Consider the following 25,901-nt stretch of genomic DNA (forward strand, 5'->3'; position numbering starts at 1 on the left):
TTCAAACTTTGCAAAAAACAGCAAACAAAAGACAATTTCACTTTTGAGCTGAGACTAAGCATAGAATATTTCTGCTAAAAAGAAATTTTCAGACAGTTATGAGAATGTGAAAATGGTGGGTTATAAGACAAGGCTCAATATCACCCTAACTACCTCTTTTGCTAGTAAACAAACATTATAAATAAAAAGAACAGGAGTACTTGTGGCACCTTAGAGACTAACAAATTTATTAGAGCATAAGCTTTCGTGGTATGCATCCAAAGAAGTGGGCTGTAGTCCACGAAAGCTTATGCTCTAACAAATTCGTTAGTCTCTAAGGTGCCACAAGTACTCCTGTTCTTTTTATTTATAATGTTTGTTTACTAGCAAAAGAGGTAGTTAGGGTGATATTGAGCCTTGTCTTATAACCCACCATTTTCACATTCTCATAACTGTCTGAAAATTTCTTTTTAGCAGAAATATTCTATGCTTAGTCTCAGCTCAAAAGTGAAATTGTCTTTTGTTTGCTGTTTTTTGCAAAGTTTGAAATCAATACATACATTCATTGTTGATATGTGAAAGTGCGAGAACCTCCAGGCTGATGATGCATGTTTTTCACACACAAAACTCAAAAATGGCTGTGCATTAACAAGCTGAAACCATCCAGGCAGCTAGCCTTCACTGCGTACGGCTTTGATCCTGCAAACACATATGCACACATTCAACTGAAGGGTAGTGCTGGTAAATGGTACTTCTGCCCCTAAACCCTCACCTGCGGAATCCTCCAAGGATCAATTCTATCTCTAGTCTCATTCAACATTTACATGCAGCCACTAGATGAACTAGTACGATGACATAAACCCAAGCACTAGCAATATGGAGATGACACACAGCTCTATCTATCCTTCACCACATATAACTATACCATTATCACCAAGACAGCTTCGTAGTTTAGGGTGACCAGATGTCCTGATTTTATAGGGACAGTCCTGATATTTGGGGCTTTTTCTTATATAGGCACCTATTACCCCCCACCCCCTGTCCCAATTTTTCACACTTGCTGTCTGGTCACCCTATCTTAGTTGGACAAGGGCAGTTCATGGATGAAGAACAGCTGGTTGAAGCTGAACCCAAGCAAGACAGAAGTTATGCTGGTGGAGAGATGAAAGCAGTTTGAAGAATGCAGTCATGATGTAGTCTCCTATGGTTAAAGGTACGCACCCTCAATTAGTCTTTTCAGTCCACAGGTAGAGTGCTCCTGGTTGCCTCATGTAGCAGCATCTGTGAGCATACTGGAAAGGAGTAAGATGGAGGACAAGGAGTTGAGGATGGGGTGGATAGGGAGACTAAGGGTATGTCTACACTACGAGAGTAGTTCGATTTTACTTAAATCGAATATGTGGAATCTATATTACAAAGTCAAACGTGTGTATCCACACTAAGGACAGTAATTCGACTGTGTAAGTCCACACTAACGGGGCAAGTGTCGACATTGGAAGCGGTGCACTGTGGGCAGCTATCCCACAGTTCCCACAGTCCCCGCTGCCCATTGGAATTCTGGGTCGAGCCCCCAATGCCTGCTGGGGAAAAAAATGTGTTGAGGGTGGTTTTGGGTAACTGTCGTCATCCAACAGTCACTCCCGCCCTCCCTCCCTGAAAGCGCCTGCGGGCAATCAGTTCGTGCACTTTTCTGGTGAGTGACAGCGCGGACGCGACAGCACTGTGAGCATGGAGCCCGCTGCGACCATCGCTGCAGTTATGGCCGTTGTCAACATCTCGCACCTTATCATCCACCTTTTCCAGAGGCAGATGCTGAGAAATCGGGCGAGGAGGCTACGGCAGTGCGGTGAGGACATGAAGTCTGAGAGTGGCACAGACCTGTCACAAAGCACGGGACCCCGCGCCGTGGACATCATGGTGGCAATGGGTCATGTTGATGCCGTGGAACTGCGATTCTGGGCACGGGAAACAAGCACGGACTGGTGGGACCGCATAGTGCTGCAGGTTTGGGATGAATCACAGTGGCTGCGAAACTTTCGCATGCGGAAGGGAACTTTCTTTGAACTTTGTGAGTTGCTGTCCCCTGCCCTGAAGCGCAAGGACACCTGGATGCGAGCAGCCCTGACTGTCCAGAAGCGAGTGGCCATAGCCTTCTGGAAGCTTGCAACGCCAGACAGCTACCGGTCAGTCGCGAACCACTTTGGCATGGGCAAATCTACCGTGGGGGTTGTTGTGATGCAAGTAGCCAACACAATCGTTGAGGTACTGCTGTCAAAGGTAGTGACCCTGGGAAACGTGGAGGTCATCATAGATGGCTTCGCCGCAATGGGATTCCCAAACTGCGGTGGGGCTCATATAGATGGAACTCACATCCCTATCCTGGGACCGGCACCAGGCCAGCCAGTACATTAACCGAAAGGGCTACTTTTCAATGGTGCTGCAAGCACTGGTGGACCATAGGGGACGTTTTACAAACATCAACGTCGGATGGCCGGGCAAGGTTCATGACGCTCGTGTTTTCAGGAACTCTGGTCTGTTTAGACGGCTGCAGGAAGGTATTTACTTCCCGGTCCACAAAATAACTGTTGGGGATGTGGAGATGCCTATAGTGATCCTCGGGGACCCAGCCTACCCGCTAATGCCCTGGCTCATGAAGCCCTATACAGGCGCCCTGGACAGTGAAAAAGAACTCTTCAACTACCGTCTGAGCAAGTGCAGAATGGTGGTGGAGTGTGCTTTTGGACGTCTGAAGGGGAGATGGAGAAGCTTACTGACTTGCTCTGATCTCAGCGAAACCAATATCCCCATTGTTATTGCAGCTTGCTGTGTGCTCCACAATCTCTGTGAGAGCAAGGGGGAGACCTTTATGGCGGGGTGGGAGGTTGAGGCAAATAACCTGGCTGCTGATTACGCCCAGCCAGACAGCTGTGCGATTAGAAGAGCCCAGCGGGACTCGCTGTGCATCCGGGAGGCTTTGAAAGCTAGGTTCCTGAGTGAGCAGGGACTTGTGACTATTAGTTTGTTTACAGAGAAGCTGAACCTGCCCCCGTTTCTTTACCCAGTGAATGTTCACTATCCGCTCCAGTTTCATACCCCGTTCACCCCCTTCCAACATACGTTTAAAAATAAAATCACTGGAAATTTGTTAATGAACACCGTTTTCTTTATTACTGTTTTCACGGTAAAGTGTTGAAACTGGGACGCAGACTGTGGTGGGGAGCGGGTGTAGTGTACTGATGCAAAGGACGCTTCTAAACTCAAGGAATGACATGCTCCTGCTTCTAGAGTGGTCCGCACTGGTGGACTTGTTGTTTCAACGGAGCCTGCCACCCCTCCTGTTCGGGACTCTGTGTGTGGGGGCTATGTGACTTTCTGGCAGTGGGAGGACGGTTACAGATCCCCTGCTGCGTGGCTCTGTGATCCAGGATAAGGACCGCTGCATAAGATCTCTAACCGCCCTCCCCCGCCACAAAGTCACATAGCCCCTCCCCCACCCCCCCGAAAATGAAATCCACCTCCCAGACTGACCAGGGTGCCTAGTGACTGCAATGTGTGTATGACCTGCTGCTGAACCTGCCCCCGTGTCTGTACCCTAGTAAAGGTGATTGTCCTGTCCAATTACCAATCCCCTTCCCCTGCTTCAAACAGACTGTCCTCTAAAAAAAACATGATGGAAACAGTAATTAACAGAAATGTATTTTTTATTAGCAACTACACAGTTAGGGGATGAAACTGGGATGGGGGCTTGGGTGAGGCGGGAAGGAAAGGACTTATCAAATTTTGGGGAATGACAGCCTTCTGCTCCTTGAGCAGTCTGCAGGGGTGGAGTGAGAGTTTTCACAGACTCTACCGCCCCTCCTTCTTGGTACTTTGGGTGAGGGGGGTATCGGACTTTGTGGCAGGGGAGGGCGGTTACAGATAGACTGCAGCGGGGCTCTGTCCTCCTGCCTCCGGTCCTGCAGAACATTCACAAGGCGCCGGAGCATGTCCGTTTGTTCCCTCATTAGTCCAAGCAGCGTTTGAGTCGCCTGCTGGTCTTCCTGCCGCCACCGCTCCTCCCGTTCGCTGTGTGCTCGCTGGTATTGCGACATGTTCTCCCTCCACTGTGTCTGCTGGGTTGCCTCGGCTCGGGAGCAGCCCATAAGTTCTGAGAACATGTTGTCCCGTGTCCTTTTCTTTCTATGCCTAACCTGCGCCAGCCTCTGGGAGTGTGATGCCAGGGTAGGTCGGGAGACAGTCACAGCTGTGGGATGGGAAAAAGGGAGTGAATTCCTCAGAAAGATAAATTTTTTGGTGAACAAAGAACATAGTCTTTCTCTGTGAACAAGACCATGCACAGCACCTATCACATGCGCACTCAGGACAAGGTCGAATTTTCGGCCTTCGCATTCAGTGCCTGGGGTCTTGCAGTGCAGATCAGACAAGCGCGGCCGGACAGTGGAATTTGGGTAGCAGGCTGACATGGTAAGCTGTAGACTTGTGGCAGCTTAAAACTTTAATAATAGCACTGCCCTACTTTCACGTTCAAAGCAATGCTCCTAGCATTGGCCAGTTCCTGCTGCCAGCAATCCGGCAAGCATGAACTCTGCCCCTGTCCCACCCCCTCGCGGCTGTCCCCGGGAAAGATCCCTGTATGCTGCCCCTCTCCCGCCTCCACCGCATGGCTGTAAACCGCCGGTTACAGTTCTGTAAAGGAATAGGCAAGCAGTTCCAATACTAACATTCCCCTAATTCAAAGCAGGTCACCATGAGCGACATCACTCTGATGAGGATTTCAGAGAGCGACAAAGAACGCGTGCTTCGTGAAAGCCTGCAAAGACCAGGGCCGTATGCCGCCATGCTCTGCAAGGCAATGATCCCGGAGTACTTGCTGCTAGCCTGGCGCGGGAACATTTCCTACTATGGAGGACACAACAAGGCCACTCTCCCAAGGAACCTCATGCAAAGGCTTTCCAATTACCTCCAGGAGAGCTTCATGGAGATGTCCCATGAGGATTTCAGCTCTATCCCCGGACATATAGACCGAATTTTACTGTAGCTGCACTGGCAAGGACTAAACAGTAGAGCGCCTAGGGCAAACCAATCATGATAAACCGGACATTGTTAGATTTTTTTGGCAGTAGTTGCACTGCCAAAGACTAAAACTTTAAGCGCCTAGGGCAAAGTAATCATGAAAACCCCACTGTTAATATTAATGTTCTGTTCAAAATAAATGTTTACATGTTTATAACACTTACCGACTGATCCTTCCCCTGATTCTGGGTCCGGGTTAACACCTGGGGACGGTTGGTAGGGGATCTCGGTGAGGGTGATGAAGAGATCCTGGCTGTCTGGGAAATCAGCGTTGTAAGCGCTGTCGACTGCCTCGTCCTCCTCATCTCCTTCCTCATCTTCCCCGTCCGCTAACATCTCTGAGGAAGCGGGCGTCGACAATATCCCATCCTCAGAGTCCACAGTCAGTGGTGGGGTAGTGGTGGCGGCCGCACCTAGGATGGAATGCAGTGCCTCGTAGAAACGGCATGTATGGGGCTGGGATCCGGAGTGTCCATTTGCCTCTTTGGTCTTCTGATACCCTTGTCTCAGCTCCTTGATTTTCACGCGGCACTGCGTTGCATCCCGGCTGTATCCTCTCTCTGTCATGGCTTTTGAGATCTTCTTGTAGATCTTTGCATTCCATCTTTTTGATCGCAGCTCCGAAAGCACGGACTCATCGCCCCACACAGCGATCAGATTCAAGACTTCCCGATCAGTCCATGTTTGGGCCCTCTTTCTATTCTGAGATTGCATGGCCATCTTTGCTGGAGAGCTCTGCATCGGTGCCAGTGCTGCTGAGCTCGCCACGATGCCAAACAGGAAATGAGATTCAAACTGCCCAGACAGGAAAAGGAATTCAGATTTTCCCGGGGCTTTTCCTGTGTGGCTGGTCAGAGTATCCGAGCTTGGACTGCTGTCCAGAGCGTCAACAGAGTGGTGCACTGTGGGATAGCTCCCGGAGCTATTAGCATCGATTTCCATCCACACCTACCCTAATTCGACATGGCCATGTCAAATTTAGCGCTACTCCCCTCGTTGGGGAGGAGTACAGAAGTCGAATTTAAGAGACCTCTATGTCGAACTAAATAGCTTTGTTGTGTGGATGGGTGCAGAGTTAATTCGATTTAACGCTGCTAAATTCGACATAACTTCCTAGTGTAGACCAGGCCTAAAATTGGATGAGGAGCCTAGGGAGGGATCCTGGGATCTAATGGGGAAGGAGGGAAGAGACAGATTGGACGATGAGCCAGGAAGTGGGATTGGCTGGGCAAGGAAACTGGGTATGGGGAGAGATTGGGACTCAGGTGATAAACTTGGAGGGTGAGACTAGGTTAATGAGACTGAGTCTGGGATGAGAAGGAGTGGAGACTGGGACTGGATGGACAAGGAACTAGGAATGGGAAGAGACATGATTGGGACAGCTACAGATTGGAGGGGACAGGGAAGAAGAAGTCAAGTGGATACTGAAAAAAGAATGTTTTTTCTGGTACAGCTTATCCTACCCTCTCAGCTATACATATAACTTTTTGGGACAGATCCTCAACTGGTGTAAATCAGCATAGTGCCATTAAAATCACTGATTTACATGAGCTGAAGTGACCCTTAGTTTTTACCAAGGCTTGGAAAACAGAATGAGGGAAGGAGTACCAGTCTATAAAAAGAAAATCCTTACTCCCTCCCTCCCTTGGGAAAAGTTTGTGCTTTTTATTTATGTTATCTTTAAGGAAATCCTGGTGTTAAACTCTGGTAAAACCTGGATACAGTCACCAGAGAAGGGGACATTGGTAGACCAATGCCATCTCTGATTCAAAAGATTTTTCTTTAATATCTTTGGGGTGGTTATTACTGATGCTTGTTTTTGTTATTTTGTATTAAAATGAATAAAACATATATTCTTGATACACAGTTACACAAGTATATTGAAAGTTAGTGGAGTTGCTCTGGATTTCCACTGGTGTAACTGAGCATGTCTTCCTACGAACTATCAAGAGTGCACCGTCTCCAGGAAATTCTCATTTGAGAACAACAGCAACAACTGTGCTTGCAATGTGGCATTGGCATGTAGCATCTTATCTTGTTGTTTCAAACACAAGTGGGAGTCAACCTATCATGCTCTTTTGGCTACCATGGTTCATAGAAAAATTCGAGTGAATCTTTTAGACATAGTCTAGGGTGTTTTTTTTTTTATTGCTCAAATAGTCTCTTATATATTTTTTTCCCATGAGTTTGACAGGTTAAAGAACCCAATATGTCAATGATTCAGCTAATTTTCTGGTTCTGCAAACTTGATCTAGAGGGAGAGAAAAATAATTGATAGCTCCACAGAAGAGAAATGAAAGAAGGAAAATCAGATTTGCAATTTTCTAGACATTTCTCAAATTCTTAGATTCTCTGCTGCCTGTCCCAGTCAGCCAGTCATCTCTGCACTAGCTAAACAGATAAACACAAGTGCAGAATCAATGAATTATTTTACATCCAATTGTTTTTTAAAATCTCTTAAGGCCTAAAGAATTGCCTCTCTCTGTGCAGTACTGCTAAAGGTATGGTCAGCTCAGATGCCAGAGCTGGATCCCCACATTATAAAAGAGGGGGCTGCTGGAAGGGCTTTCTCTGTGAGGGCTCTGAGGCCTGGTCTACACTGGGAGGGAGTGTGTCGATCTAAGTTACACAACTTCAGCTACGTGAATAACATAGCTGAAGTCGACGTACTTAGATCTACTTATCACGGTGTCTTCACTGTGGTAAGTCGATGGCTGACGTTCTCCCGTCGACTCTGCCTGTGCCTCTCGCCCTCATGGAGTACTAGAGTGGACGGGAGAGCATTCGGCGGTCGATTTATCACGTCTTGATAAATCAACCCCAACTGAATCGATCGCTGCCCGTTGATACAGTGGGTAATGTAGACAAGCCCTTACTTACTCTGAAACTTGCTCCTCCTTTGGTCCAAAATATCTTGAATCTGGTGACCTTCTGGGCACGCTGCAAAAGGTGCCTGTTCAAGAGGGCTTTTTGAGAGGGCCAATGATATGGTTCTCACAATGATGGAAGGATGGTAAAGAACTTCCTGTAGGTGGCAAAGTTCCTTTTTGAATAACTATTTTAATGCTGCTTGAGTTTTTTTGTAGTATTAATTATGTTAGGGCTCTGAGAGCCTTGTATAGACATCTTTTTATTATATTTTAAAACAAAAGAAATAAAAGGCACTAATGTTAGGAGAGAGAGCAAAACTTGATGGTGCAGAACAAAACCCTGAGAGGCTGAAAACAAAGAAAGAAGTGGGAGAAGGCATATGGATGAGTAATTTGTTGTGCTCACAGGACCATGGGATCAGAGAAGAGGCTGATATTATAAGTTTTGCATCTTAGAATCTGGGTTTATGAGGGTTTTCCTTTTAGTTGATCAGTGATCTCTGAGCATGGCATGGGAAGGAAAAACAAATACTAGCTAAAGGATAGAAAATAAACTTCTAAAGTTCTGTCAATAAGTGTGCGATTCCCATAAGCAATGTGTCACACTGATGGTAAACAGAAAAGTCCCCTTTGTGGCACCTTCTAAAAGAGCTAGGATTTTTTTATATACATGTATGTAAAGGAAACTTTGCATCCTGCAGAGCCCCCAGGGCTGTGAGTCAGAAGAGGGAATTTATGACTTAATATGCTATTGGACTAATTTATATGTGCAAAACTCCCAAACTTTTCTAAAAATATTTCAGTTCTAATTAATACAGGAAAAGCAAGGTCTGGATTTCTTAGTGAATAGGATGAAAATGTAAAACCTACTAAATCTCAAAAGAGGAGGGATATGCCATCCACTTGGACTGACAGTTTCTATTTACTGAGCATGGTGTGAAAAGTATGTCGCAGATCCATCTCTCCCAAACAGGGCTCACATTCTGTGCCTACTGCCTATTTAAGAAGATGGCAGAATGTTGCAGCAGGGCCTTGGTGAATACTTACATACACAGTCTCCAGTCACTACCCAAAGATGCCTTTTCAAACACATTTTTAAATTGTCTCTGGATCACCCAGATATTCCTGGTCCAAAATTCCTAAACATGAAATACAATCTGTCCAAAACTCTGCAAGAGCAATAAACGACCAATCTCTTATGAAATGACATTTAATTCACTACAGTCTATCCAACCAGATAAAGCTACAACTTATTCTAGAAGCAAATACACTGGGAAAGTTGGAGATAATCAGAATGCCTGAGTTTCCAGAAGATAAAAGCTCCCAAGAAAATTAAAATAGGGACAGGTGAACCCATTTATCCACACTCAGCAAAATAATTTTATAAGTAGTTCTACTTCACAGTAACTGATTTCACAGTGTCCAGTATTCAGTCAAGATTTGAACAGAGACTACAAAATTGTTTGAAATCTTGAAACTCTCAAACACTCCACATACAAGAGAAATGCAAGTTCAAGATGTGCTTTAGGTGTAAGGTTCTGATTTCAACTCTGACCGACACATTACTCAGCTTCCTTTGTAAGCCAGCTGCCAACCTATGGAAAGATCATTATTCTGTGGAATGACAATAATCTACTTCATGTGTTTTTGTTTTTTTTATAAATAAAAAAATGAAAGTCACTTTCTGATGTTGCATTGTTGCCAAAGACTCATGCGCTTCCGAATGACTGAAATTAACCAGAAAATATTTTTTTAATACCATACTCACAATAAGAAAAATGGTGTGACAATTGTAATTCACAAGCAACTAGATTTTGCTATTTTGCCCCAGGAAAAGGATGGTTATGAATATAGGTTAAGATTAAAATTTACATATCACTTTTGGTGATCCCACTCTTTTCTTAGCCACATGAGCCTAATTCAAATAGCATTGAAGTCCATGGGTGTTGTACTGGCCCCTATCATAGCATTAACTTTTCTATTAGTACACAGTCGGACAAATTTGATCCTCTGAAAGCAGTGGGTTGACCGATTTAATTGGGGGCAGAATTTGCTTTGAATGTTTGGGGAAATGATTTAAATAATTTAGATCCTATTATATACATTTTTCTGAAATCGAAAAATAAAGTCCTTTCATTACTTCAGCCCTCTATAACCAACAAGTAAGAAGTATACTATTCCTCCCAAGATCCCAGGTGACCGACTGAGCTGGGACACAGCAGTACACTAAACTAGACTAACACTTTGCTCAGCTCCATCAGTTTCTACTGAATGTGAGCTTACATTTGGGGAAACAGGATTTGTTAGCTTTACAGTTGTAAACCTTTCAAATGTGAATTGATGTAGTGTCTTCAATCTCCACAAAGACGGTCTGAACTGTCCTTTTTCATTTCAACAGTGTGGTACCTGGAAGCTATAATTATAGTTTAAATGGTAGCCCTACTAACTATTTCATTGCTGATCATTCTAGCAGAAAAAGTCAGACATCATGGGATGGGAGGGCAGGACTTGCAGAGAGTACCATCTCAGGGCAGGTCTTCACTACGCGGGGGGAGGGGGGGCCATTTAAGATACGCAAATTCAGCTACGCGAATAACGTAGCTGAATTCGACGTATTGCAGCCGACTTACCCCGCTGTAGGGACGGCGGCAAAATCGACCTCTGCGGCTTCCCATCGATGGCGCTTACTCCCACCTCTGCTGGTGGAGTAAGAACGTCGATTCGGGGATCGATTGTCGCGTCCCAACGGGACGCGATAAATCGATCCCCGAGAGGTCGATTTCTACCCGCCGATTCAGGCAGGTTGTGTAGACCTAGCCTCAGTCTCCTTCCTCCTCTCTGCAACAATCTAACTCTAGAAGAGCACTAAAAAATATAGCATAGGAAACAATCTCTGACTACTGAGGGGTGCACTATATGACCTAGCAAAGATCAGATCTGGGAAAAGCCCTATGCTTTATTTAGATTTATTTTTATTTAGATAAGTATTCTTAAGATTCTTTTCAGACTTCTTTCCCATATTTGTATCAATTTAAAAAATGTAGTTTTCTAACAACTTCTCTCTTTGTATCTGTTAGTGCATCACACCTACTTTTCTCAGCAGCACTCACTCATGGCCGGCCACAATAACTCTCAAAGCATTAGATATACCTAAGCCCCTTCATTTTCAGTTTCAGCTGATTCTTACTGAAAAATTCCTGGGTATTTTAAAAAGTATTGTTCATTTGTTTCTGATTCACCCTACTTTTGTATCATTCAAATATATAAAAAATAACTTGTTTTATTAGGAAAATACAATATATTGCATGAGATATATGTATTATGATAGTATGTTAGTCTGTGTGTATATGCAAAGCTGCCTGTTGAAGAAAGGCTATGCATTAGTTTAGATTAAGATACATACAATAAACAAACAGGCACACATGCTCTAAAGTGGGTGCACATCTGAATGTACTGGTGAATATCACGTGCACCACGTACACATTTCAAGCTGTTAGCAGATGATAGTTTAAAGATTTGACACACTAAAATGGGAAGAAAAGAAAAATCTGTATTAGAATACATTTCAGAACACAAGGGAGTATTCAAAAGTTTTATTAAAACAAAAACAGGAGAAAAGGATGAAGTTGAATGTATGTCTGCAAATGGTGTGGCCCAATTATTAAATATAAATATTTATAAGCTAATAGTTCTAAGTCTGCAACAGTAAATTGTTTATTCAAATGAAAGGCTTTATTTGTGGATTAGAGAGATATTGTTTTCTTAAACTCATAGGTGGCATTGTATTTTGAGTTCTGTTTTAGTTCCACAGCAAACCACATTGATGAATAGAATTCAAAGCATTCATCTGTTGGATACCTTTCCCCTCTGTCTTTCCATCCACCAAAAGAAACCCCGATATTTACCCAGAAAAATTAATATTTTTTGCACTGATTTTCACCTGCTTTTGTTGTTGTGGCAATAAACACTGATAAATTCCTGGGAAAAATTAAATAAAATAAAAACTGAAAATGAAGGGCACTAGAAATACCATATATTGGTTATAAAAGCCATGGTGAGGATGAGTTTAACTCACTCTTTACAGTTGTTTCAAGAAGTTCTGTTTGGCACAAGCTATTCTTCTTCTTGATATACGGAACTAGACATTTTTGTTCTACTACCATGAAATCATTTACAAGGATTTGGAACACTTTCACTTGCAGGACAATCAATTTCATTAATATCTAAGAACTTGAGACCGTGTTTTACTCATGCACATTCAGACTATGAAATCTTCATTCATGTAGCAACCAAACCACACAAAGTTTATCAAAGCAATTAACTTGGGACTTTGAGCTGAGGTTTGGAAATAAAATTTTCTGATAATATCTGGAGGAAAGCTTGAACAAAATGCTTCTGAAGTATTAAGCAGTTATATTTGTCTTATTCCAACTTTTTAAAGTCTTGTGGATACCTTTAAGTTTAGGTGTGATGGTGCTTTCCTCCTGCAGCTGTCCACTGAAATCTAATTAATGCTTATTTGTATTTCAGTAGTGCAAAAAGGGGCTAGGTGCTGTACAAACATGTAGGAAAACTGCCCCTCTCCTAACAAGCTGCCAATCTAAGGAAGTGGTTTCCAATCTGTGGTCCAGCAACCCCTGTGGGTCTGCAGACTATGTCTAAGATTTCCAAAGGGGTCACCAGCTCCATTCACCATTTTTGGGGGGTTTTGCAAATGAAAAAAGGTTGAAAAGCACTAATCTAAGGTCCTGTGCCTGCAAGTTGCCCCATAGAGCTGGCCTCCTGCAGATTTCCTTTGACTTTGCTAAGGTCCAAACCCTGAAAACATTTAGGCATCTCAAAAACTTCGTGTAGCTGAGCTAACGAGCTGAAGCCAGTGCCAGGACTGGTGTGCATATGTGTTTGAAGGATGGGGGCTTAAACATCGAGGGTGAAGTCCTGCCCCTAATGAAGGCCACGGCACAAATCCCCGGACTGCGAGGCGGCCGGGATTTCCAGGCTGATCGGCAATGGGCATTCTCATTTCTTGCAACTTTGAACAGGGCAGCGAGGAGCAGCTGTGCTGTGCGTGGGGACCCAGGCCGGGCGCTCGCTAGCCCTGCGGCTGCCTGCGGGCTCCGGCTCGGCTCCGGCCACGCGGGACGGGCTCTGCATGGGCTCCGGGCCGGCAGGAGGCGCCGGGGAGGGTGTCTGATTTCCCGGAAGCGGCTCCAGAACTGTGCTGCTGAGCCAGGGAAGCAGCTGCTGCCCGGCAGCCCCAAACCTGTTGCACGCCGCGGGCCGGGCACAGAGCGGCCGAGCCAGCGGCAATAGCAGGTGACAGAGCAGGGGATGGAGGCACCGCGGCGGGAGGAGAAGCCCAACCCCCTGCGGGCTGCCAACTTCTGCTCCCGGCTCTTCTTCTGGTGAGTCCCCCCCGCGCCGTCCCCGGCCGCGCTGCTGCCCCGGGGCAGCGCCGTGCGGCAGGGCTGCTCGGGCCGCGGGAGCCCGGAGCCGGGCTGTGCAGAAAGGGGGTCGGAGCGAGCACAGAGCCCGGGGAGGAGAGAGCTGCCCCGCGGCCAGGTTCAGCCCGGCGGCGCCTGCCCCGTCCCGCGCTTCCCGAGAGGGCTCAGGCTGAGTGTCGGTGCTCCCGGGAATGCCGCTGTGGGCCCCGGTCAGAGCCGCGCACCCGCGAGCAGGAGCTGGCAGATCACTGACAGATCCCGGGGGTCTTTCGGTGCGAGCGGCCGCTTCTCAGAGACTAGGTCCGGTCATATGAGACCCGGGCTCGAGAGGTGACCTGTCCCGCCTAGCGCTGCCTGCTGCTCCAGCGGGGCTGCTACGCCGGGCTCTTCAGCCAGCCCTCTACTAATCTCTTGTAGGGAGCAGCTGGTTTGAGAAGACCCCCCCCCCCCCGCGCACACAGCCAGGACCGCGCTGGAATGTGGGCGTGGGGGGGGAGCAGCCCCCCCCCCCCCATTGCTCCCTTGCCTGATTCTGTTCCCCATAGGTAGTCAGGGGCCTTAGAGTAGTGCCCATTTTTAAGTATCGTGCGTGGCTTGCTACTGCGGAGAATTTCCTTGTTTACGGCAGATTCTAGCCCCCTTACACTATTCACTATGTCATTTTCTTATTTTATGTGGTAATTGGGGAAAGGGGGACCGTCTTTTCTACTTGTGTCAACACTTACCATTGTCTGAGCCACCTGTGCTTAGACCAATTCTGATGCAAGCTGACTGAAATCATGCTATTTCTTCCTCTTACTGAATGGATCAGAGACAAGCCGTGCATTGTTCATTCTAAAGAAATCTGCCCTATCTCTAGCGAACTCTTGTTTTCTTAAATGAGATCCCTCAAGTAGTATGTGGCACTCTGGGGAATCTCCCAAGGCAACAGTCATCCAGATTAATAGCTGACTGCTTCCTGCAGTATCATTCCTGACCATTGGCTGTACCGGCTATCCTTTTTGGGGTGGTAGAGGTTTTCACAGCGGGGTGAGATGGGGAGAAGCGCCCATAGAAATTACTATGTACTGGGGACCAGATTCTCCACTGCATTTGCTCCTTTGCAAAGCTAGTGTAAAATTTGACCATTCTGATTTGGTAGCATTTTACAGTTATTTTGCACAGATATACGATTACTCAAGGTGCAAGACAGTGGAGAATCAGTCTGTTGTTTGCTGCACACTTTTTTTTTTTTTCTTTGAAAAGGTGTCGGTCTATCCTCCCATCTGTCTTCTCTCACTTTGTGGATCAGGATCACACTCCACCTCACCCTCCCTGTTTTGAAAAGCACGTTGCAGCCACATGAATGCTGGGATAGCTGCCTGTAATGCACCGCTCCCAACACAGCTGCAAATGTTGCAAGTCTGGCCATGCCACTGCGCTGGCAGCTGTCAGTGTGGACAGACTGCAGCGCTTTTCCCTACTCAGTTGTATGAAGACAGGTTCACCTCACAGCGCTGTACAGCTGCAAGCGTAGCCAAGGCCTTTAGGAGAAGGGAAGAGCAACACTTCCCCCAATGCAAGCTTCACTTGGAGAGAAGGAGGGGGCGGTGAGGGGAGAAGTGCTGGATTCTTTGTTTGGAGCTCTTGGAAACGCAGGAAGAGTTTGAGTAATCAAACTTTAACCTGATCCTGAAAACAGTTCTGAGCGGAAATCTTTTTTTGAGGATGGAGGGATGAACAAACAAAAATGTACAAACCTGGTGTTACCAGATTTGCCCGTTACTTTGAGGTATGCTCATTTATTAGGGTTATTATTGGGGGGGGGGGGAGAGGCGAGGTGTTCTGTAGTTCTATCAATGTACTGCTTGGGGCACTTGTGTTCTCATACTGAGCTCTGCTTCTCCCTGCTGTATATTCCCTCCCAATGGAGCTATCCTGCAGGATCTAGGTTCCCCAGGGCTGGGTTCTTCCAGCCCCAGAATCAGACTGACCGACACACACACACAGGCGCACACACACAGAGACACAGACACCGTTCATCAGCACTCCCAAGCTGACCCCTTATATGTCCCTCTACTCAGTAGGTTGGGTCAAGCAACATTTCCAAGCTGTCACCCTCATATGCCCTGGGCACCGCACCGGAATAGAGTAGTACGTCTGAGCAGTCTGGGTTGAGCAGCACTTCCAAGATGCCACTCTCATATGTCCCAGGTTCAGCACGTCCCTATTCCCACTTTCACATTACAATTATTCTGGTAGCAACCCACTTGATGAGCAAACCCCACAGGATTTTTGGGGCTGCAGGGATCTTTAGCTTAGGTACGAGGAGCGTTGCTGCAGAGTGAATGAGGAAGCCAACCCCATCCCCCCCTGTAAGCCAGCTTACCTATGAAAGTTATTTATTGCCAAGTAATAACCACAGGGGAGCCAAACAAACAAAACAGGTATAATATTAAATCTAACTTAAATTAGATTATAAAAGTCAGGTTTAGACTTTTAGAAAACTGTAACTGATCACACAAGTCAGGGTCAGAAGGCTATACCGAGAGAGAGAGAGAGATGTGTTCTCACCACTCTGTGAAGCTTGAATCGATCGGGTTTCCCAGGTGGTGGTGGTATTTGAGGGTCCAGAGTGCTGGAGACGGGCAGAGCCCCCAGCATGATCAGTCAGGAGAAGATAAAGTCCCAATGGAACTGATGCAGATTTTGGATCCAGGCATCAGAGCACTTACTTGACCATGGGTAGGGGTTTTTTTGTAGGGAAACAATGGTTTAAGAGAGAACACTAGATTTGTTTATGGGTAAATTGATGGCCCAAGGGAGTATACCAAAGTTGTTTTGTTCAGGCTAGACAATAGGAACTGATCATTCCTGGCTATGGGCAGTGTTCCTTGGAGGGAGCTCACAATGCAATTAGGCAGCTTCACTATTTTGGATACCAATAAAGGATTTATTACTAGAATTGGTCTGATAACTACTGAGCTGGATGTGTGCAGGCATGGGTTCATTAAATCTGGAGCAGAGATACCCCATCATGCAGTGCTTCTCTGCTTTTCTGGTCCCAGAGTTCCGTGTGGTTCTTGCCTTGGAATCTCTGTTCTCCAGTCTGTATGCTAATGGGGATGCCTCCCTGTCCCATCTTCGATGTAAATGAGGCTAGGGGAGTTTCCCTAATCCTGTCATCCTTGTCCCAGGGGTTTAAGTGTGTCTCCCACTGCCTTTTCATTGCTTTTTGTAAGGCCTAGTCTACACTATGACTTTAATTCGGATTTAGCAGCGTTAATTCGAATTAACCCTGCACCCGTCCACACAACGACGCCATTTAATTCGAAATAAAGGGCTCTTTAAATCGATTTCTGTTCTCCACCCCGACGAGCGGAGTACCGCCAAAATCGATTTTATCATTTTGAATTAGGGTTAGTGTGGCCGCAATTCGATGGTATTGGCCTCTGGGAACTATCCCACAGTGCACCATGGTGACCGCTCTGGACAGCAATCTGAACTCGGATGCACTGGCCAGGTAGACAGGAAAAGCCCCGTGAACATTTGAATTTCATTTCCTGTTTGCCCAGCGTGGAGAGCACAGGTGACCACAGATAGCTCATCATCACAGGTAACCATGCAGGCCGATAATCGAAAAAGAGCACCAGCATGGACCGTACGGGAGGTACTGGATTTGATCGCTATATGGGGAGAGGATTCAGTGCTAGCAGAACTTCTTTCTAAAAGACGAAATGCCAAAACTTTTGAAAAAATCTCCAAGGGCATGATGGAGAGAGGCCACAATAGGGACTCAGATCAGTGCCGCGTGAAAGTCAAGGAGCTCAGACAAGCCTATCAAAAAACAAAGGAGGCAAACGGTCGCTCCGGGTCAGAGCCGCGGACATGCCGCTTCTATGTCGAGCTGCATGCAATTCTAGGGGGGGGCCGCCACCACTATCCCACCTGTGACCGTGGATTATGGGTCGGGGATAGTCTCATCAGTTACACCTGAGGATTCTGCCGATGGGGAAGAGGAGGAGGAGGAGGACGAGCTTGCAGAGAGCACCCAGCACTCCGTTCTCCCCAACAGCCAGGATCTTTTTCTCAGCCTGACTGAAGTATCCTCCCAACCCTCCCAAGCCAGTATCCAAGACCATGACCCCATGGAAGGGACCTCAGGTGAGTTTACCTTTTAAAATATAAAACTTGTTTTAAAAGCAAGCGTTTTTTAATGATTACTTTGCCCTGAGGACTTGGGATGCATTCGTGGCCAGTACAGCTACTGGAAAAGTCTGTTAACGTGTCTGGGGATGGAGCGGAAATCCTCCAGGGACATCTCCATGAAGCTCTCCTGGAGGTACTCCAAAAGCCTTGCCACAAGGTTTCTGGGCAGTGCAGCCTTATTCCGTCCTCCATGGTAGGACACTTGACCATGCCATGCTTGCAGCAAGTAATCTGGTATCATTGCCTGACAAAGCCTGGCAGTGTATGGTCCCGTTGTTTGCTGGCATTCAAGCAACATCCGTTCTTTATCTTGCTGTGTAATCCTCAGGAGAGTGATATCGCTCATGGTAACCTGGTTGAAATGCGGGAACTTAATTAAGGGGACAGAGGTGGCCGTTCCTACTGGGCTGTTTGCCTGTGGCTGAAAAGAAATCCTTCCCTGCAGTTAGCCAAGCGCGGGGGGGGGGNCCCCCCCCCCCCCCCCCCCCCCCGCCCGGGGGGGGCGGGTGGGGGCGGGCGCGGGGGGAGGGGGGGGGGGGGGGGGGAGAAGAGGGAGAACAGGCGGGGGGGGGGGGGGGGGGGGGGTTAGTTTGTTTTCTGCTGCTGAAGGTTAACAGGAAAACCGCAGCAGTCAACGGGCTTTGCTTGATATGTGGGAAAGGAGGGCGCAGAAGCTGAAAGACAATGGCTTACCATGGCTGCATGCAAGCTGAATTCTGTTGCCCAGACCTGCGTCTGTGATCGCTAACACCAAAGCCACAGGCACTCAATATTAAGATGGAAAATGCGACCTTGTACTGAAATCACATGTGCTATGTAATGTGAATAGTGTTTTTCACCATGAAAGAGTATAAGCATTGTTCTGTAAAATGTATCATTTTAAAAACTTCTCTCCTTTTTTCAACCCTCCCTCCAGCAACTGCAAATTTTTCAAGCCTCCCTCCTCCGTCCCGAAGGCTATCTCAGATAAGGCGTCGGAAAAAGAGGACGCGAGATGACATGTTCGCGGAAATAATGGAATGCACCCGCAATGAAAGAGCTCATTTGAATGAGTGGAAGGACACTGTATCTAAATTTAGGAAAGATGCCAGTGAATGTGAGCTCATGAGGGACGCTCGAGATGAGAGGTGGCAGGCTGCAGCGCTGGGGCTGCTGCGTGAGCAAACGGACATGCTCCGGCATCTGGTGGAGCTTCAGGAACGGCAGCAGGATGACAGAGTGCCGCTGCAGCCGCTGTATAACCTCCCTCACCATGTTTCATATCCTCCTCACCCAGACGGGGGGGGGGGGAGGCTCTGTGCACCCTTCCACTCCACCCCAGTGGACAGCCCAACCAAAAGGCTGTCATTATATTAAATTTGTTCAGTGGCCTTTTACTTCCCTCCTATTCTCCTCCCAAACCTCACCCAGATTACCTTGTTGGTTCTCTCCCTATGTTTATAATCAGTTAACAAAGTATACATGATTTTTAAACGAAAGTGACTTTATTTCCTTTGAAAGAAAGCTGGGGGAACGGGGAAGGTGGGTTCCTTACAGAGAATGAATGAGTCAATAAAGTGTGTGGGTTTTCATGAAGGAGAAACAAACAGAAATTTCACACTGTAGCCTGGCCAGTCATGAAACTGGTTTTCAAAGCCTTTCTGATGCACAGCGCTTCCTGGTGTACTCTTCTAATCGCCCTGGTGTCTGGCTGCACGTAATCAGCAGCCAGGCGATTTGCCTCAGCCTCCCACCCTGCCATAAAGGTCTCCCCCTTACTTTCACAGAGATTGTGGCGCACACAGCAAGCAGAAATAACAATAGGGAGATTTCTGTGGCTGAGGTCAGAGCGAGTCAGTAGCGATCACCAGCGACCTTTTAAATGGCCAAATGCACATTCTAACACCATTCTGCACTTGCTCAGCCTGTAGTTAAACAGCTCCTGACTCCTGTCCAGGCTGCCTGTGTATGGCTTCATGAGCCATGGCATTAAGGGCTGGGTCCCCAAGAATAACTATTGGCATTTCAACATCCCCAACGGTTATTTTCTGGTCCGGGAAGTAAGTCCCTTGCTGCAGCCCTTTAAACAGAGTAGTGTTCCTGAAGACGCGAGCATGATGAACCTTTCCCGGCCAGCCCATGTTGATGTTGGTGAAACGTCCCTTGTGATCCACGAGTGCTTGCAGCACCATTGAAAAGTACCCCTTGCGGGTTATGTACTGGGTACCCTGGTGCTCCGGTGCTAAGATAGGGATGTGGGTTCCATCTATTGCCCCACCACAGTTAGGGAATCCCATTGCAGCAAAGTCATCCACTATGACCTGCACATCTCCAAGAGTCACTAGCTTTCGTAGCAGTACCTCAGTGATTGCTCTGGCTACTTGCATCACAACAGCCCCCACAGTAGATTTGCCCACTCCAAATTGATTCCCGACTGACCCGTAGCTGTCTGGCGTTGCAAGCTTCCACAGGGCTATTGCCACTCACTTCTCAACTGTGAGGGCTGCTCTCATCTTGGTATTCTGGCGCTTCAGGGCAGGGGAAAGCAAGTCACAAAGTTCCAAGAAAGTGCCCTTACGCATGCGAAAGTTTCGCAGCCACTGGGAATCGTCCCAAACCCACAACACTATGCGGTCCCACCAGTCTGTGCTTGTTTCCCGGGCCCAGAATTGGCGTTCCATGGCTATAACCTGCCCCATTAACAGCATGATCTCCAAAGTACCGGGTTCCGCGGTTCGATAGAATTCCATGTCCATATCCTCATCACTCTCGCCGCCGCGCTGCCGTAGCCTGCTCCTTGCTGCCTGGTTTTCCAGGTTCTTGTTCAGCATAAACTGCACGATAAGGCGCGAGGTATTTACAATGTTCATGACTGCTGTCTTGAGCTGAGTGGGCTCCATGCTTGCCGTGGTATGGCGTCTGCACTGTTCACCCAGGAAAAAGGCGCGAAATGGTTGTCTGCTGTTGCTTCCTGGAGAGGGGGGAGGATATACCCAGAACCACCCGCGACAATGTTTTTGGCCCTATCAGGCATTGGGATCTCAACCCAGAATTCCAATGGGCGGAGGAGCCTGCGGGATCTATGGGATAGCTACCCACAGTGCAACGCTCCGGAAATCGACGCTAGCCCCAGTACATGGACGCACACCGCCGAATTAATGTGCTTAGTGTGGTTGCATACATTCGAATTTATACAACCTGTTTTCCAAATTCAAATTATATAAATTCGGATTAATCCCGTAGTGTAGACATACCCTAAGTCTTTCTTCTGATCGGTTTTTGTTCAAGCCGAGGCTGCGGCGGGGAAGGTCTTTTGTGAGTCAGAGAGGCTGGGTACTGTGCCCTGGTTCCCCAAGAACACAGAGCTGATTGGCAATCCAGTGTTACCTAACATTATTTCAGTTGTTAAGGGGATGCTCTCAGGTCCTTATATCGTTTATTAGACCATCTTTTGTGGGTGGAAGAGACAAGTTTTCAAGCTTCACAGAGCTCTTCTTCAGGTCTGGGAAAGGTAATCTGTGTGTCAGGTAAATATAAAGTGAGACATAATATAAGGGGTTAGTTAACATGTTGCAAGAAACCACTTCAAATGAAGTAGGCAAGTAACTATGACTCTTCTGCAGTCATAGAAGAAAGGAGAATTAGTATGTTACAAATTGTTGAAATGAGCCATAAACGTAGAGTCTCTGAGACCATGGTTTTTAGTGATCGACTTGTCTGTTTTCATTGTTCAAACTGGGAGTAATTAAAAAAATACATTATTTATAAAAATGTTTTTGTTGTTTGTTCTATGTAATGCATGGGAGGGTAAAACATGTACCCCAGCTCCAGAACTAGAACTCATAGGGAGAGATTAGGGAAAGTGGAATAGAAAGGAGGCATACTGCAGTAATCTCGGGTGCAGTTGGGTATACTGCTCCTTTCACCAGAAAAGCTCCCCTAGTAGGGAAATCCTTCACTCTGCATAGGGAAGCATACAGCATTCATTAGCTTACTCCTTGGCTCCTCCTGTCTTAAAGCCTCTTTAGGATCTTGGAGCCTCAATATCCTGGGCCTCATCAGGGTGGATTTGATTGATCAAATTGATTTAAATCATGATTTAAATCACTAGTCAGGAAGTCTCAATTTAATCATGGTTTTTTACATAAAAGTGCATTCTTGTTGGTTGTTATAACCTTAATGCAGATTCATCACAACTCAGAGATAGATGTAGGTTTCATTTTTAGAAAGTACACACTAAACATTTTTAAGTAATTTATTTTGAAAAAATGTCAGATTAGTTTTACAGCTATATCAGAAAATGAATGATTGTTTGGTTATTTCATTTACCAAAGGTAATTGAAGCAGATATTTATGAAGTCATTGGAAGGTGAACTATCTCCAATTCAACTGGTTAATCATTAATATTTGGAGGATTTTCTTGTCATGCTGTATTAGGAGGAGAACATCACCAGACAGACATTTAAATTGTTTTATTTAACTAAAACAACATTATGTATTCTGGATTTTTTTCTTCAACAGCAAACATATAATATTTTAACAAAACAAGCATATGAATTTTTGAATTTAGTTTTTTTTAAAATCAGGTTTGTTTTTGTTAAAATTGTTTTTAACTAAAATAGTTAAATGAAATATTTAAAAAAAAAAATTAAATCAACTGTGTCAGCCAAGTCAACATGAGAAACTTAAAATATTGGCTTCTGCAGCAAACTCAGTCATCTTCACCTTCAGTTTCCTGTTCGTTCATAATCTGGAAAAGAAAAACAAGCTTTCCTGCTTTTTCGGGTCCCAAACGATTTCTCAATTTGGAATGAATTAATCTAAAGGAAGAAAATATTCTTTCTGCACTGGCAGAAGAAACTACTGCTGTTAAATGTGAGATTGTCTTTTCAACAGTCTCTGAATCCAAGTGCTTACGTGACTTCTACCAGTTCACTGGTGTGACTTTATTTAAAACATCATCAGCAAACATGTATTTCTTGAATGGTTCATCCTTAGCTCTGAAGTTTATTATAGTTGGCATTATGGAGGGATGATTGCTGGATGTCAATGTCATAGCCAACTCCTCTTCTTCAGCCGTTAAAGTTTGACCCTGATACTGAGTATTGAGAATATTTGCAAGAAAATGAGCTGGAAATAGTGCTTGTCCCATTTGTTTTTTTAATGCTTGTAATTTAACTCTGTCATTGCATATTTCTCTTTTTAAGATCTCACTCAGTTCCTTCCAAATTTCAACAGTGTCAGCAATAAAGCAGCTATTTCCCTGTATTTTGTTCAAGACTACAGAAATAGGTTTCAGGGTACTCTGCATATGTTCAACATTTCTCTGAAACCCAATGTTGAGAACTTTGGCTGTGACAGTGCTATCTATTTTTTCATGGTTTTGTTCACAAACTGTCATCAGATTAGGCCAGTTCTTGATATAGTGCTCAAAACAGTCCACTGCTTAGGCCTTGGCTACACTGGCAATTCACAGCACTGCACTTGCTGCGGTCAGGGGTGTGAGAAAACACCCCCCCCGAGCGCAGCGAGTGCAGCGCTGTAAAGCGCCAGTGTAATCAGCGCCTGCAGCGCTGCATGCTCGCTCGCAGCGCTGCAAGCTATTCCCCTCGGAGAGGTGGAGTACTTGCAGCGCTGCGAGACAGCTCTCGCAGCGCTGGCGGCGCGACTACACTCACGCTTCACAGCGCTGCCGCGGCAGCGCTGTGAATCCGCGAGTGTAGCCAAGGCCTGAGTTCCATCGCACGTCTTGTGGGAGAGTTAGCTTGTTTCCTCCCACTTTTTTCAAAGCAGCTGCTGCAAAGTGGTTGTTATGGAAGTATTTTGCAATTTCAATAACATTAGCCTTTATTTCTGGAACACTGAAGTCTTTGGCTAGGAGGTGCATCAAATGAGCACTGCAACCGTATGTTATTAGCTTGGGACCCTCGTCTAAATTTCTTCTCATCTTGGATACATTTGCAGCATTGTCTGTGACCAAGCTGCGTACTAGACATTTGAATTTTTTTTCATAGTTTGTTATAGCTTTTACTGCTACTTCTTGTAAGTATTCTGCTATATATGCATTTCCTGTTGTATCATTTTTTTCTGTAAGGAAGACATTCCCTTCTTCTGTTGTCACACAAGCACATACAACAGGATCATTGTGGACATTGCTCCACCCATCAAGACTCAGGTTAACAATATCACCTTCTAGACATTTTGCACCCTGCTCAATTTCTCTTTCATACACTTTATCCAGCAATTTGCCTGCGACATTTGCTCTGTTGGGTGGACTGTATCCTGGTCTTAATGACTGAACCATGTTAATGAACTGTGGGTTCTCAATCACAGGGAAAGGAGAGTTTGTTGCATAAACAAACTGGGCAATTTTTTTATCAATTACCTCTTTTTGTAATCTGCTGGTTCTTATCACAAACTTATCTATGGTTGTTTCTGGATGATGGAGATTTTTATCTTTTTGCTACAGATGATATACTGTGGTTATGTTACATACATAATGTGACTGAAACACTATAATTGGCAGATAACTCTGAAACTATAAAAAATGATGGTGATCTTGAAGGTGCATAGTCTTCAGAATCTTGTATGTTAAGGATGGATTCTCCTGAACAAAATAGTCAATACAGAAGCCCCTGCAACTCCATAAGATTGGGTCCCTAATGCATGAACTATTGGAATTCATTTACAAAACTTTTCTTAAACATTACATGAATATATTGTCTCATACTATAGAATTAGAATTTATAATCCCTATTCCATGATGAGATATCTTTGAACTATAATGTATCTTAATTAAAACTATCTTTTAAATGGTATTTTTACTAAAAAAGCATTTTATTCAAAAAAAATCCGATTTTAAATAAAAAAAATGATTTTTTTAAATCATTGATTTTTATCCACCCTGGGCCTCATTCATATACGTGGGCAGTGGATCAAGCTACAGAAGCAGGGGTTCCCTGTTCCGTAGATGTGAAGGCTTTTTCTGTCTCATTTTGTTCACCTACATATGTTTAGGTGGAGGAGGAAGAATGCAATGTATGGATTTTACATCTTTATGTTGTTTGCCCAAGCTTAAGAAGTGGAATAAATAAACAATGAGTAATTTTTTACTTTGTTTAAAGGACTAAAATATAGACCCTTATTATTCAATGTGATGCAGATAGACAGACTGCTGCATTCATGCAGAGCCCTGTTGATTAGGCCTCAACTGGAGTATTGTGTCCAGTTCTCCTTGTTACAACTTTTTATGTACTTGAAAACTGTTATCATGTCCCCTCTCAGTCTTCTCTTTTGCAGACTAAACAACCCCAATTTTTTCAATCTTCCCTCATAGGTCATGTTTTCTAGACCTTTAATCATTTTTGTCACTCTTCTCTGGACTTTCTCTACTTTGTCCACATCTTTCCTGTTATGTGGCACCCAGAACTGGACACAATACTCCAGTTGAGGCCTAATCAGCGTGGAGTAGAGCGGAAGAATTACCGTATATACTCGTTCATAAGCCAAATTTTTTTAGTAAAAAAGGGAAGCACCAGAGAAGGGGGTTGGCTTATGAACGGGTACAGAGAAGGAGAGGTGGGACACGGCCCCTCCCCCAACAGAGGGAGCAAGGAGAGGCAGCACAGCCAGCAGAGCCAGAAGGGAAGAGGCTGGGGCCAGAGTCTCTCCGCTTCTGGCCACGCTTCTCTCCCCACAGCCTCCGAAGCAGTTGCAGCTCCGGGGCTGGCAGGCTGCAGCTGTGCCACTCAGTCTCACCCCCAGAGCAGGCTGTGGCAGTGCCGCCCAGCCTACTACAGGAATAAAGGGAAACAAGAAGACTTTTTATCAATACATTAGAAGCAAGAGGAAGACCAAAGACAGAGTAGGCCCACTGCTTAGTGAAAAGGGAGAAACAGTAACAGGAAACTTGGAAATGGCAGAGATGCTTAATGACTTCTTTGTTTTGGTCTTCACCAAGAAGTCTGAAGGAATGCCTAACATAGTGAATGCTAATGGGAAGGGGGTAGGTTTAGCAGATAAAATAAAAAAAGAACAAGTTAAAAATCACTTAGAAAAGTTATATGCCGGCAAGTCACCAGGGCCTGATGAAATTCATCCTAGAATACTCAAGGAACTAATAGAGGAGGTATCTGAGCCTCTAGCTATTATCTTTGGAAAATCATGGGAGACGGGAGAGATTCCAGAAGACTGGAAAAGGGCAAATATAGTGCCCATCTATAAAAAGGGAAATAAAAACAACCCAGGAAACTACAGACCAGTTAGTTTAACTTCTGTGCCAGGGAAGATAATGGAGTAAGTAATTAAGGAAATCATCTGCAAACACTTGGAAGCTGGTAAGGTGATAGGGAATAGCCAGCATGGATTT

At 45.5% G+C, this 25,901-nt stretch overlaps 1 protein-coding gene across 2 annotated transcripts in view; it reads left to right on the plus strand.

The window, feature by feature from the left end:
- The first annotated feature begins 13,059 nt into the window (after window positions 1-13,059).
- The window catches only part of ABCC4 (ATP binding cassette subfamily C member 4), a 224,509-nt gene continuing 211,667 nt past the window's right edge, over window positions 13,060-25,901 (plus strand). For both annotated transcript variants that reach the window (XM_034758263.1, XM_034758264.1), the window contains exon 1: window positions 13,060-13,327. In XM_034758263.1, coding sequence (XP_034614154.1) covers window positions 13,254-13,327 — 74 coding nt within the window. In that variant the 5' untranslated portion in view covers window positions 13,060-13,253. The remainder of the gene's footprint in view (window positions 13,328-25,901) is intronic.

The sequence above is a fragment of the Trachemys scripta genome, chromosome 1 (assembly GCF_013100865.1).
Source record: "Trachemys scripta elegans isolate TJP31775 chromosome 1, CAS_Tse_1.0, whole genome shotgun sequence".
NCBI classification, from domain to species: Eukaryota; Metazoa; Chordata; order Testudines; family Emydidae; genus Trachemys; species Trachemys scripta.